General features: G+C 40.5%; 1 protein-coding gene across 2 annotated transcripts in view; it reads right to left on the bottom strand.

The window, feature by feature from the left end:
- The window catches only part of LOC124613227 (CXXC-type zinc finger protein 1-like), a 92,807-nt gene that overhangs the window by 11,328 nt on the left and 65,477 nt on the right, over positions 1-16,002 (bottom strand). For both annotated transcript variants that reach the window (XM_047141901.1, XM_047141902.1), the window contains exon 4: positions 7,900-8,029. In XM_047141901.1, coding sequence (XP_046997857.1) covers positions 7,900-8,029 — 130 coding nt within the window. The remainder of the gene's footprint in view (positions 1-7,899; positions 8,030-16,002) is intronic.

A 16,002-nucleotide genomic window follows, 5' to 3' on the forward strand; every position in this document is an offset into this window, starting at 1 on the left:
AATAAACTGCAGCTCAAGGCAAAGAATCCGGTAACAGGACATGTATTGCATAAACTGGCTATGGGGGAAGAAAATGGCAGGATTTTGATGTTACCCCCATTTCCTGATTGGAGGCGAAGCCTTTGCTTTTTAATAATTGTATGTTGAAAGCTTATTTGAGAAGGGTTTCTATGTCATAATGAGACAAACAAATCTATAACTATAGGTTATGCCATGCTCGTCAAGTGACAGAAACTGCATCTGGGCTATTACAGTCCTAGTGCTGAAGTACCCGATATGGCTGACGACCTGATATTATCGGCAATGTGGTTTACACAGTTTGCTACACGACGGTTGACTTGAAGCGAAAGATACTCCATTTTATGGTTACAATGTTAATTAAACAGCCAGTCAAAACAACACACTTAGCTTTACTAGTTTTGGAGGATTTTTAAACAGCAACGGATTTGAAATCGAAATCAGAAAAACTCAGATTTCTTCCGCAGTGAATATGGTTCTGTGGCATGGCAAGAGGCAGTTGTTTGCAATGGGTTGTGAATAACAGTTTATACAAGACAAAAAGTACAGACTTTCGCCTTTTTAATACATTCATAACAATTCGCATAAATCATCCACTAAAATATTCCTGTATTCCCCACGTCCTATATTATAAATTACGGAGTATCTTGACCACTTTCATTAACTTTTCTTCATCGGAGGCTGAAAAACTTATTTTTGTTGATCAAATCAATATGTTTGGCCAGTAAAAGCAGTCTCGGGTCACGACACAGTTGGTGCCAGCTCTGCTGCTGGTTCTCAAATAGGGGTGCGGCCTGCTCCCGAGGCAGATGTACGCTGGCGACTGACGCTGTTGCTGTGTTCCACGTGCCTCACCTTGGAAACAGTGGAACCAGTGGTGCCACCTTTGCCTGGTCCGTGCTACTTGCCATCTGCGGACATGGTTGGAATCCCACCTTACGAGTTACACGCTGCAACCATTACATTTGTCAACAGGAATCACGACATAATTCCAAGAGAAATGAGACAGTCATGATCATTAAGGGGGACACAGGGATTGTGACTATATAGGGTTGTCATTACACAGTAGGCACCAGCACTAAACCCCCCCCCCTCCCCCCCCCTCTGTTCTTGTATCACTAAGAAAATGAGCACCTACTGGGAGAAAGAACAGATAACTTTAAACACAACGAAAAAAGTTTTTATATGTTTGGAAGTGGATGTCACACTTGGGAAGACAATCTTTCTTCTGGTCATAATGCAAATTTTATACTGTAGTTTAACTTCTACTCATTCCCTTACTGCTTTGTTCTCATGACTTTACAGGCTTATTCACAAGTATCCCCACGGTTTCAGAAGATAACACTGCAAAAACCACAGTACCTACAGAAAGTACACACATGCCAGTGGATAAAGTATCTCATCTCTCCAATTTTTCAACTCACGTTACAGATGCCCAATAAGGGAACCACTTGTGTTGCAACCAATGTCAATAGGACAGTCTAATTCTTGCTATACATGTCGCAACACTTCATGGTCAATATCACTGACCACAATAATCATTCTTTCTTGCAACTCTTCCAAATTAAGTGGCAGTGGAGAAAGAAACACATAATTTTTACACAACTCCATAAGAATAAATCACATGTAGTTAAATTAGGTGATCATTGAGGCCACTTAAGAAGAGGGCAGTCACGATGGGAATCCACATTCAATCCAACACTAGTATTATGAAAAGTTAATTGTAATGTGTCTTAACCCTTTCCACTCCAATGTCGAGTGCCACTCGAGATCGCGAAATTTGTTTTCCGCTCTGATGTCGAGCCTCATTCAACACTACTTTTTGAAGCTCTCAGACGTATTTTGAGTCTACTAGGCATTATTGCTGCAGTGTGCTGCCATCTAGGAGAACTAGTGTTAACTCTGTGTCAAACAGTAGCAGCTGTCTTAAGTCAAAGATTGTAATTATTACGTTCAAGTCCACGCGCTCGAAATGGCTAGTTCTTCACGTACAGTCCTTTATGAGGATGAGATTTTAGATCTTTCAGAGCAGTCTCTAAGTGAAAACAAGAGTGAAAATGATTTTGATTATGATAGTGATTCATTTCAAAACAATTCGAGTGACAATGTGCATGTTTCTAGTGATTCAGCAGAGGATTCATGGCAAATGTGGAGCGACACTGACTTCACAGATTTTCCTTTTGACAAATCAAAGTGTGGTTTTATAACAGAAAGTAGTTCTGTTCCATCATCGCCTGTCGGAAACTTTCAATTAATTTTTACAGATAACCTATTTCAACAAATAGCAAATGAAACGAATAGGTATGCTACATCAAAAATACGTAAAGTGACACCACTTCCACAACATTCTGCATGGTGGGACTGGAGAAATGTTACCATGGAAGAAATGAAACACTTCCATGGTGTGCAACTGAATATGGCATTACGAAAGTGTAAGAACTTGCAGGAATTTCTTCAAGAGAATGGTTACAATCATCAAACTTCTTTCCAGACTGTTTTAGTCGCCGACGAATTATGCAAATTTTCTGGGCACTTCATGTTTCTAATCCGACGAATGCTACACGTGTCAACAGTCAGGTTCAGTCACGTCTGAGTAAAGTGACAAATGTACTGAATTACTTGTCTGGCACGTTTCTCGAAATTTATTGACCATATCAGTATTTAGCTGCTGATGAATCTACAGTATCGTTTAAGGGTCGTGTATTATTAAAAATGTACAATCCTCAAAAACCAACAAAATGGGGACTCAGAGTTTATGTAATTTCGGATTCATCAAATGGTTATATCTGCAGTTTGATACCCTATTTTGGCGCTGTAACAATTGAGTCATTGAATTCTCCACACTTGAATTTTTCTGAGAGAATAGTTATTCAGCTGCTAGCTAATATCAGAAATGCTACAGGGCAATCAGGGTATCATTTGTACACTGACCGTTTTTATACAAGTGTCGCATTAGCTGATGAGCTGTTGAAACAGAACATGCATCTCACAGGAACGATTCAGGCCAATCGCAAAAACCTTCCAGCTGCAATCGAGAAAGGAGCTCTGCGTCTAAGGAAGCACGAAATAAAATGCCTCCGCAACAACAAAATGGTGGTTATGGCATGGCAAGATAAACGAACAGTTCTCATGCTTTCTACAAAAGCCAATAACTCAGTGTCACTTACAGAAAGGAGAAACAGAAAGGAAAGGGAAGGGAAGAAATAAAGAAACCAAATGTGATTATTGATTATACTTCAAAATGGGTGGAGTTGATCGATCTGACCACTTTATTTCCAGTTACGGTTTTCTAATGAAAAGTATCAAGTGGTGGCGAAAACTATACTTCTGGCTGTTGGAGGTAGGACTTGAAAAAAGCTATTTACTATACAAGAACCACTGTGAGAAAAACAACTTGACAATACCGTCTCACAAAGCATTCCGTAAAAGTGTTGTAAGAGGATTAGTTGCCGAAGAAAGAACTCGAGGACAGAAACGAGGACGTCGTTCAACTTCTGATGACGAGGAACGCTTGAATGGAAAGTTGCACATTATCAACAAGCTTCCTGGGAACAAGCATAAGGATTGTGCAGTGTGCTCAGACAGAAAAAAAAAGGTGGCAGGCGTGGAACCGTGTGTTACTGCGAAACACGCTCACGAAACCCAGCTCTCCACCCTGAAGAGTGTTTCAAAAAATACCACACAATGGAAAGTTTTGTACTGTAAAAGCTCACGTAAATATATGAATGAGAGCACACGTTTTGTTTTAATGTATACCCCAATTGTTGGCCAGCGGCCACATTGTTTCCACAAAGAGATCTATGCAAATCTCTGCGGCGCACTGCCACCCAGGCGGCGGTGGTTTAAATAAGAGCACGCGGAGCCGCCCTGTGTCTGCCTTACGGAGTGCAAAGGGTTAAGCTATGAATGAAATTCAAACAGTTTTTCTACTATTGGACAAAATTTAATACCGAGGAACGTGTTTGTTTGGACACTGTAATGCAACATACCTTACAAAACTAATTATACTGCTTTTTAACATCAACTTAACCCTCCACCTTTGTAACATAGCAGCAATATCTTATTTTCTATCAACTGTTTATAAATACCACCTGGAAAACAAATAACAAACTTTGTTGCACATGACACTTTTTATTTATTATTTTTCTCTATAAAATTTGGCTGTTCTAAAACACATTAAAGATCAGATAAGAAAGAACGAGACTGCTCATATTACTAAGGAAGCACTTAGTGTGAAGTATTTGTAAATGACTGTTTTTCAACTTTCAACTATGCCTTTATGCTACAACAAGAGTCATCAAAACTGATCATCTCACTATTATTGGATGAGCAAATTATTACAGGTGTGTTCTTGCACTCCAATATATGAGGAGTGATACAGAAGAAACAAGACTGATGCAGCAAATTGCACTTACCAAATACATTCAATTACTGCTGGTCATCCTCAAACCAGATTTCTATGTGTCATATTCTCTGAGGCTCTGCATGACTGTAGTAAATTGCATGTCCTTGGCCACCAAGTGATTCGAGCAGTTGTACGCTATGACAAATAGCTCCTCAGTAGTATGAGCAGTTATGTTTCTTTTTGTCAGAGCTTGAACGTTGCATCTCTAACTTCCAACAAATTTTTGGAGGACTGTTTCTTTGTATACACCAACTGAAAAATAACAATAACATGAAAAGGATAGATTGCTACTCACCACATGGAGGAGGCATTGAGTCTAAGACAACACAGTGAGAAAGACCACTAAAATATTCATGTTTTTGGACAAAGTCCTGCTTCCACATGGCCACTGTCTGAGCAAGGGGCCAGATTGTGACTCTGTGTGATGAAATCAGCAATCTGCTGGTGTGGACAGTGGGGGTAAGGAGGCAACATGGGCAGGAGGGGCGGGGGTGACAAACAGGAGGGTAGGAGTGGGGGAAGAGGCTAGTGTTGCTATGTTGCCTGTGGAAGCATGCAGAGACGTGGTGGGGACACTGTTATGTGTGATTTTGAGAAGGTGTTGTGTTGGGAAGAGGGGGGGTTGGAGGGGGTAGAGAATGGGAAAAGACTAAGAGATGCCTTAGCAGGATAGGAGGCATGTTTAGTGTTGGGGTGTGGGTGATAAGTAGTTGGAGGACAGAGACTAGTGTAGGTTGAGGCCAGGGGACATTATGGGAACATAGGATATATTGCTGGGGGAGAGAACACCTGTGTATTTCAGAAAAGCTAGTGTCGGTACGAAGAATTCAGATGACGCAGGCCGTGAAGCAATCGTGAAAGTGAAGCACGTCATGTTGGGTGGCATTCCCAGCAACTAGGTGCTCCAGCTGGGGCCATTCGTGCAGGCGAACAGCTTGTTAGTTGTCGTGCCCACATACAAATTGGTATCAAGGTTGCAGCTTGTTTGGCAGATCACAGAGCTGCTTTCACAAGTACTTCTGCCTCTGATCGGGTCGGAGATGCCTGTGACAGTACTGGACGGGTTACCTGCAGTCATGAATTACGCCGAGGGTGTCACCGAGGCCTTCACAGACCAAAATTACCCTTCCACTCTTGTCTGGAAACACATTTCCTGGGCTCTGTCTCTCCAGTACCTACCTTCTCCTACATATCCACTGTCTGGTCATAAAGCAACACTCCTCTCTCTGTATCTCAGTACCACCCAGGAATGGAGCAACTCGACCACATTCTCCGCCAGAGTTTCAAATACTTCTAATCGTGCCATGAAATGAGAAATATCCTCCCCATTTCCCTCTGCACACCTTCCACAATGGTATTCCATTGCCCCATGAATATCCTTTTCCATCCGTACTGCACCCACGATCCCAAACACCTTGCCTCATTCATGGCTCATATCCCTACAATAGACTTAGATGCAGGACCAGTCCCATCTACTCCTGACCTGTCACAATTATCTCCCACCCGATCAAAGGTAGGGCAATCTGTGGAAGCAGCCATATGATCTACCAACTAAGCTGCAAGCATTGTGCTATTTTCTATGAAGGCATGACAACCAACGACCTGTCTGTCCACACGAATCACCACCGCCAAATTGTGGCAAAGAGAGAGCTGGACCACTTAGTTGCTGAACATCCTACCCAACACGATGTGCTTTACTTTAACGACTACTTCACAGCCTGTACTGTCTGCATTCTTCCTACCGACACCAGTTTTTCTGAATTTTGTACGTGGGAGCTCTCCCAACAACATAAACTTCATTCCCATTAACTTGCCTGGCCTCAACCTTCACTACGTCCTATCCTCCACCTACCCATCACCTTTCCTGTTCCCAGTCCAGTGCTACACACGCCTTCTATCCCGCCAATGCTGTCTACTAGTGTTTTCCCCTTCTCTCCCTCCCCCCTCCCCTCCTCTCCCCCCAGCGTACTTCTGTGCCTAGCAGCCCTGCCCTGTCCCCACCATGTTCTTGCACACTTCCACAGGCAGCACTAGAACCTTCCCCCATCCCTACCCTGCTATCCCTCCCCCTCCCTGCCACATGCACCTCCTTATCCCTACTACCTATCCCAGCTGATTGCTGCTCATGTCAGATGCAGCTGCAGTCGGGCCCCAGTGTCTGGAGACAATGGCCTGCATATGCGAGTTGTGCTCGTGTCGATGTGTGAGATTTTTACTTAGGAATATTTTAGCAGTCTCCTTCACTGTGCCTGTCTGTGGCTCGACACTTCCTGTATGTGGTGAGCAGCAATATACCCTTTCCGTATTGTTCTTACTCCACCCTAGACTTTCCACGGTTTGATTCTGCTTAAATGAAGAATATTTGTTTTTAAACGTTATTGTAGCAACATATTCCAACTATTATAATTCCTTCTTTCTTGGCCTATGTATACATCTTATCTAGCTGTAATGTTCTTTTTTGAAAATTTGATATAACTGGACAGATAATAAGAATCAATTCATGCAGTAGTGGCAGAAGAAAACATATACGAAGGTTAAAGAAATGTGGAAGCTTTTGGGGCCATTGGTTCCTTCTTCTGGCAGGGTTGAATGGGAAGGAAGAGGAATGGAGAAAAAGTACTGGCAATATTTAGAAATGTTGAGCAGACCCCGGGTCAGGGGAGGGTTACCAGATTCTGGCCTAAATCTCGACAGTCCCTCTTCCTTCCCGTTGAACCACTGGCTCCGAAAGTTGGCACATATCTTTAACCTTTGTATAGTGCCCTCCTGCCACCGTTTGGTGTGTGTGCGTGTGCTTGTGCTTGTGTGTGTGTGTGTGTGTGTGTGTGTGTGTGTGTGTGTGTGATTACATTATACCAACACACAAGTGTTTTGCTTATCATCAGAACAATGATTTGCAATCACATAACTAAAATATTGATTTTAACAACACAATAAGTAAATTTTAGGTTTCAAGCTATGTTGACAATTTAATTTTTCTCCACAATATCTCAAATGCAGACCTAGTTTGATTGGATTCTCGACAATTATCACATCTACGGACATAGTGAATGAAATACTGTACATAAACCTGAAATCATAGTCTCATATACCCAAAAATGTGCCTTTCATCAATTATACTACAGAAGCCAAAATCAGGTCTGCATTTTTATTTATGTGAACCTGCATCTTATAGCCTCTCCATTTCGATAATTATTTATCAAAATAGACAGTAGACCTGTAGCTTGTACCATAAACTTTCTATACTAGCTATTTTACACATCCCCTTATATCCTCCATGTACACTCTGGCTTGACGTAAATTTTTTCCAATTATTTTATTTCATAATCAATCATACATACGGTAAGTATTGTATGCTTGAGATGAGGAGCTATGTTTAACACAGATCTCAAATGATATATTATCTGTACTTAATGATTTACTCTTGTTACAAAAAACATTGTGTTAAAAACATAAACAAATATGATAGTACATACCAGACCCAACTTTTTCTTTCCGTTTTCTGTCTCTCGACTGACGATCAATAGCATTTGAAGATGAATGTTCACCCTCTCGTTTTCTAGGCTTGTATTTAGTAACTAATGTAGGATCCTCTTCCCGACATCTCTGTGTAAATGTATAAAAAATACCACATTGTTTTATAAAACTCATATATGATGATAATTTATGCATAACTGAAATCAATGTTACAATGGGAATCACAGAAAATACATTTGACATCACACCTCAAACATGTTCTCACAAATTTAAACTTCTGCTCAATACACACATAATGCCTATAAAAATTAATTTCAGTACCACAAACATGAGTCACCAGTCCCAATAACGAGGAAAGGCAACAACTCACCAGCAGATGACTGATGGGTGATAGTTGCACATAAATGATCAGATAGATGCACTAGCTCTTGAGTCTGTATGCAACTGTTTGGTTGGCTTTCCATTCTGAAATTTCTCAAGTTGTATTAATTCACCTGTCAGGTCCAGATGGGCTATTCAATTGGGACTTCTATTCTTTAAACAAACAGGATATTGCTTAAGTGCAAAACCAAAAATTACCTTAAAATACGACATGTTGGTTATGTGGGTAAAACATGCAGCAGGTGACTCACAGTGAGGACAGTGTTTGAGGAGAGGGGGGGGGGGGGGCCATGAATTTAGTATAGCACTAAAATCTAACTGCTTTCACTTAAATGAAGCTCAAAAATTAAACTTCATTATTGATAAATGTCTATCTATAGGAAATTTGCTGTTACAGGAAATTTTATCATCAAATGTTGGCAATTATTAATATTCTTTACAACTATTGCACTGTCAAATTGGATGGAATATTCTTTGAAGAACCAAATTTGTTGTCATCTGAGAACGTTTCACCAGCAAGGCATTTTATCGGTAATTCCAATTTACATACTGTTATAGCTACAACAAATATGATTTAAGGAGCACTGTATAGAGCCAACATAAGATATAATGAGGTACAGGTTGCGCGTAGCACTAAACACTCAGAATGGACAACAGTAATGAAGGTTACAGAATAGGCCGAATACTCTTTTCCAATCACTTAAATAAGGAGATTCACCAGAGTGCGTCAGGGGGCTGACCCAGGTGGCATCTGTAAGCAAAGCCTGTGAACTGAATGGATGTGCAATCTCTAAAATCATGCGCATGGTGAGTGAAGGTACATCAGAAACTTATTTCTTGCCTGTCACACCCTTGAGAATAACATCGCGAAAGTATACAATGGTTTATAAGTAACTGAAGAAAGATAATATAAATTGTTAAAAGTGAAGTTAAAACTATTCTTGATGTGGGAGGAACATATTTGTTCATTTGAAATTAATCAGTTTAAAGTAGTGCAAAACTTATCAAAGCTTATCTACAATAAATCTCTGAGCATTTAATATTTATAGAATGACGAGTATCAACTGATGTGTAAACTTATTAACAAAAGGCATATTACAACCAGTTATAAAGACAAATTGCACTGAATATTACACATTATACTATGCATGTTATGAAATAATATCTGCAAATTTATTAATGCATCTCAACTGCACATTAAATATAAAGTGAGTTCAAACTCACCATTTTTACATGGAAAGTTTCTTGTATATAGAATGAAATCAAAGGATTTTTTCAAGAAATGGAGGCAAAAGCTGACCTGTGACCCAGAAAAATCACTTAAGTGTAGAAATAGCTGTGTTAAATACTGTGCTGCGTGCAGTAACCACAGACGTTACTCTTTGCATACGAAAAGCATTGCATTATCTCCAATTTTTATTATCTCTTTTGTTGACAGTAATGTTAATGACTTGGATACTGTTCTTGTTCTGATAAATTGTGAATACTACGTATTACAACCTGATAGTACGAGTAAAAGTTGTATTCAAGGGAGAAATAAATGAGTGCTCATCTCCAATAAATTATTAGAAGAGACTCTACTGTAAATATTACTTTTTCTAGTCTTTCTCATAACTGTAGGAAGTTTCAGCCACAGTAAGTTGATGTGGAGTTAGAGAGACGCTGGGGAGATTGGCCAACGAACCTGCCAATAAACATGGCGACTTTCGATGGACTCTAGAGCACATAAGAAGAAATCTGGTACAGCTCTTTACCAACATATTACAACACAACAAAACACGCGCAAGGCAAGTTTAGTTTCAATGGACAGTTCAATACACGATTTGAAAACCAGGAACACATGCTAGTCTTATCTATAAAACTACAAAATACAATAAATATAACAATATACCAGCAGAACCCATGTGTCCTCCAAGCCATTCAAAATGATTGAAGTGTAGGAAGAGTTTCCTCAGAACATCAAGGCTACTTACTACCACTGCTGAAAAGCCAGGGAGCAACTTTGGAGGGATACAACTTCCCTTCCCTCTGGTTGGAAAAGAGCTTCTGAAACTCTGCCTCCAGGACATGAAGAGGAATGGATGACCTGGAAATCTTTGAATAGGCTTAGATCGGGTGTGGGTAGGTCAAGGTTTAATCTGGCAAGATGGAGCTGCAATATGGGAAACAATATTAAGTGTGACTGTGGAGAAGTCCAGACTGTCCAGCACATGCTTCAGTGTCGACTGTGTCCAGCCTCCTTTATTGCAGAAAACCTCCAAGCAACAGAAAATAGACTGGAAGTGACCAAATTTTGGTCAAAGACTACATGACACATTAACTATGTACCTATATATGTTTCTGACTCAAGAATAAAAATAAAAAGTTCACTGCTGTGGCTGCCCCGAGCACTGCCCACACTTAGGCTGACCACTCACCCATGTGAGTGGGAGGTTTCAGGATGTGGCAGGCAATGAAAGAGGTTCCTGGGAGGGGGATCAAAAGGCCTCCCTGGTTTATCTGACAAAGACCCTGAGATAGATGCGATCACTTGTCATGTTTCAGAGGAAGCATCTCAGCCTGCAAGATCTGAGCATTCTCACAGAGGATGGGATTACTGTTAGTTGGGAGCTCCAATGCTTGTGATGTGAAGACAAAGCTCACCACCTGTAGCATTGTCGGCACGACTGATTGCGGACCTTTCGTACAGAGCAGAGGAGGGTTTGAATCAGAGGTTCAAACGGTTCTGTGACCGTGCAAGCTGCAGATTTCTCGACTTGCACCATAGGATGGTGGGGTTTCATTTTCTGCTTAATATGTCAGGGGTCCATTAAACACAGGGTGGGGCTACATGGATAGCAGGGGCTGTGTGGAGTGGACTGGGCAGTTTCTTTGGGTCAGAAGATCTCAAGAAACTACAGAGGGGGCATCAGTATAAAAGGGTACAGAGCAAACGCATGAAGGTAGACCTAGTAACAGCTCATATTGTGGTTGCAAACTGTCGAAGTGTTGGAAAAGATCCAGAGCTCAAAGCGCTATTAGAAAGCACTGACGCTGAAATTATTGTAAGTACTGAAAGCTGGTTAAGTCAGAGATAAGTTTAGATGAAATTTTTACTAAGAATCTAATGGTTTTCAGAAAGGAGAGATTGAATACAATAGGTAGCAGAGTGTTTATTGCTGTTAGATGTAGTTTACCCTGAAACGAAATTGAAACAGATACTTCCTGTAAGTTACTACAGGTAGAAATTATACTTGACAGGTAGAAGAAACTAATAACTGGTTCCTTTATCGGCCACCAACTTAGTTGATGTAGCTGATGAACACTTCAAAGAAAACTTGAGTTGCACTTCACTTCAAACAAGTACCCTAATCATACAATTATAGATGTTGGCGACTTCAATCTACCCTCTATATGTTGGCAAAAATACATGTTTGAAACACCATCTGAAATCATTCTGAATGCTTTCTCCAAATATTATTTTGAACAATCAGTTCGGGAACCTACCCATTATAGAGAGCATCACCACAGATAAAAGGATTAGTGACTAGCAACAATTCATACCATAAGATTCAAATTCACCCAAAATAAACACAAAATGTATCTATTTTAAAAATCGGATAAAAATTGTTTGACACCTTCCAAAGAGAGATTCTCCATTTCCTCCAGACTAACTGTGTAAGTTAGATCAGATGTGGCTTACATTCAGAGGAATAGTATCAAAAGCAAATGAGTCATATGTACCAAAAAACTGTAACAGTATTACGAGAAGGAAAGTTGCTACTCACCATATAGCGGAGATGCTGAGTCCAGATAGGCACAACAAAAAGACTTTAGACACACACACACACACACACACACACACACACACACACACACAATTGCAGTCTCAGGCCACTGAAACCACACTGTGACCAGTAGCAACAGTGCATGATGGGAGTGGAGACTGAGTGGGGGTAAAGAGGAGACTAGGACGGGGAGGGGAGGGATAGTATGATGGGGTGATGGACAGTGAAGTGCTGCAGGTTAGATGGTGGGCAGGGGAGAGGTGAGGAGGGAGGACGTACGAAGCAGCAGGAGAGGAGAGAAATAAAAGACTGGGTGTGGTGGTGGAATGACGGCTGTGTAGTGCTGGAATGGGAACAGGGAAGGGGCTGGATGGGTGAGGACAGTGACTAACGAAGGTTGAGGCCAGGAAGGTTACGAGAACATGGGATGTATTGCAGGGAAAGAGGGAAATTCTCACCTGTGCAATTCTGAATTGGTGGGAACATTCCCTGCAATACATCTTACGTTCCCGAAATCCTCCTGGCCTCAACCTTCGTTAGACATTGTCCTCGCCCATCCAGCCCCTTCACCGTTCCCATTACAGCACTACACAGCCGTCATTCCACCACTACACTCAGTCTTTTTATTTCTTATTTCTCTCCTTTTCTGTTACTCCCCCCCCCCCCCCCCCCCCCCGCTCAACGTCTAACCCGCAGCACTTCACTGTTCGCTACCCCCACCATACTATCCCTCCCCCTCCCAGCCCCAGGTGTATTTCAGCACATTTAAATATACAGAGTCACACTGGAAAATCCGGAATGGAATAAGAACGATATCATGAAAGGATGGAATAAGAACAATTTCATGAAAAGGATGGATTGCTACGAAAAGGATATGGAGGAGACAGTGAGTCACAGAAAGGCACACCAAAAAGACTGCTTTACATTTAAGCTTTTGGCTAAAAAGCCTTCTTCTAAAGTAGAAAATCCTGACACAAGCACAACTCACACTCTGGCTGGTGAGGATCGTGCGTGCGTGTGTGTATGTGTGTGTGTGTGTGTGTGTGTGTGTGTGTGCGCGCGTGTTTTTCTACTTTAGAAGGAGGCCCTTTGGCTGATACCTTAAATGTATGTATATCAATCTTCTTGTGCCTGTCTGTGTCAAGGTCTCATCTACATGGTGAACAGCGATCTATCCTTTGTCTGTTGACGCTTTCACCTCAGTATTTATAGTTTAGATGAGTGTTGGAAGTGACTACTTGTTGTTCTAAGTTCATTAGAGTTTGGGATTTATATCTGTGGTGAATAAACTCAAAATTAGCAAAAATGGAAACTTAACCCACTTGTAAATAAGAGCGAGAAACTTTAATTTTGGTGTAAGGTTGGTGACTTTGACAACTACTGCCCCCCCCCTCTCCCCCCCGGGTAAAAAGGATCACACCATATGCATTTTTGCATTTTGATGTTCCCATATTTGGAGGGAAACAACAGACCAGGTCACAAACAGTTATTTTTGCTTGAGAACAAGAGATGGAATCTCCTTGAACACAATGAAAATGTGCAATATCCTAATTTACCAACTGCTATACAGTATGTATGTCACAGTGAACAGCTGCTAGTATCAGTGCTTCCTGAGGATGTGACAGTGACTGAAGACTACTGCAGTGAAACACGCAAAATGCAGCATGCCAACCAAACATTTCAAAGCCACAATCAATCAAATGAGGAACATTTTCTTGTCTCAAGACGATCACAGTTATCTTATTTGTGATTCAAATTTGTCCACGCAACAGGCTGAGCTCTAAGTTTCAGATTTAAGAGAATGGAATCATCTTTTTTGTAATATCAAACTGAAGTCTTTATTGTGACCACTATGCTGTTTTTCTTCTGAAAGTATGTCCACAGAAGGTGGTGACCTTATTTTTTTGCAATATTATCATGTCTGCCACGAAGACACTCAGCGACGACTTCAGTGTATGAGCAATGCTTGTTCATAGATTGCAGCAAACTTAGTCTGGAAGCAGTACTTTACATAATAGGAACAAATTTCATTCTGTTATGACTGTGCATGCAGTTAATCTTTAGAAGACATATGATAACTTTAAACTGCTTCTTACATTCGTCTTGTATGAAAAATATGAATTAACGCATGTGTGTGGAAATGTCAAGGAAACTGCAATTCCTCTCAGCATGCAGCTCAAATACACAAAGCACTGCTACTCTCTCACTGTGTGGAGCAGCTGAGCCAGAAGAAAGCCACTATTATGGGGGAAAGAATGGCCTGCTCTGAATGAACTATCTACACAGAAGGATATGGTGAACACTCCTCTTGTTGACCACAAAAATGTCTTTCCAGATAACCTTGGGGATGTTAGTAACAAATGTGGACAATGGTTCCACCAGGGCAGTTCTCAAATCAAAATGCATTATCAAGACAACAGGAGTATCACAAGTTGTCCAACTACTGCAGGTTCTTAAGAAGTGACGTTCCTGAGGTAAAGCACAGCAGGAAATCAAGAAAGAATTATTTTGGGTATGACTCTTTATTTTTCTTTCTACTTATGTTAATTATTTCTTTGATTCCTTTGTATATTTAAATACTTTTATTTTCAGGCTGCTAAAAGCATTTACAAAAAACTGCATTACATGAAAACTGAGGCTGGTACAAAAGTTTGAAAATTAAATCTGGATTCAGGGATGAATTATCTTATAGAAACAGAGTATATTGTTCTTTCAACTGAAAAAGACCTTCACTGTATTTACCCAACTATAATACAAGATTTTTTCCCCTTATTCGTCATTTGAAAAATAGAGGGTAATCTTACATTTGCAGAGTAAACAACTATCCCGAAGGGCAAAGTTTTTACATTGTATACTAGCTTAATACAGGTGCCACCTTACATTTACAGATGAAGCTTTGGCAAATTAGGTCAACTGCAGATTTAACCTGAAGACTGCGAAGGGTGGGAGAGGGAACAGTAGCACCAGTCAGCCAAGCTCTAGGACGAATCTAAGGAGGGGAGTGGGCAGCAAATTTTGTTGTGCTGTCAACTGTAGGAATTTATACCATGTACCTTGTCTTTTTATGAACATCTAGCATGCTTGAGTTTCAGTCTGCCTGAATCCAACTGTAATCAAAATTAAACTGTCTTTAAAACTGGACAAATACTCAACAATAGTCTATGTTTCTACAGGAGACAAATCAATGTTAACAAAAATATATTCACAAAGACTACTTGAAACATGGTACAACAAATGAAACATGAGCTTCAACAACAGTGATGAATATGTCACTGCTCAACAGCACTGTTCATTTTTAAGACATGCAACAATGTTAACATTGTCTGATACGATTTCTGCTGATTCAGCTGTAAGGGGCGATAGAGGACATCTTACTGTTGTCATTTGGTCTCCTTATATTGTGTGCTGTAAGCACTGAAAATTGCACCAATCAATAATGGGTTTAAATCATGGCCATAACTTTGTTGAGAAACATGTATCTACGAGTTCATTGTTCACAACTGTTTCATGCATAAAACATGACAATCATTTTATGCTAACAGTGATTAATCAAGCAGAGGCCATAAAGAAGAAAATTTTGTAGGTAGGGCCAGGTGAAGAATAAATTAAAGACGACCAGTTCAACTTGCTACCCTACGAAAGAACTGAAACAGGGAATGTTTCATGAACTGGAACAGCTGGTTGCTCAGTAGATGTAAGAGAAATGCAATGAAGGCTTCCCAATTATCCGATAAACTGTTCAAAGGAAGGCACTGGGGATAAGAGAAATAACTGCATGCATCATGGAATACAAAGCAAGTACTGGCGCATGTGTGAAGATGATGAAGAGGCTTACTGTATTTACCCAATTATAAGACGAGGTTTTTTTCCCAAATTCATCATTCAAAAACTACAGGGCCATCTTATATTCAGAGATTAAACTATTGCTGCTGAGGTTAACAATTTTATATTGTT

The sequence above is a fragment of the Schistocerca americana genome, chromosome 4, assembly GCF_021461395.2.
Source record: "Schistocerca americana isolate TAMUIC-IGC-003095 chromosome 4, iqSchAmer2.1, whole genome shotgun sequence".
NCBI classification, from domain to species: Eukaryota; Metazoa; Arthropoda; class Insecta; order Orthoptera; family Acrididae; genus Schistocerca; species Schistocerca americana.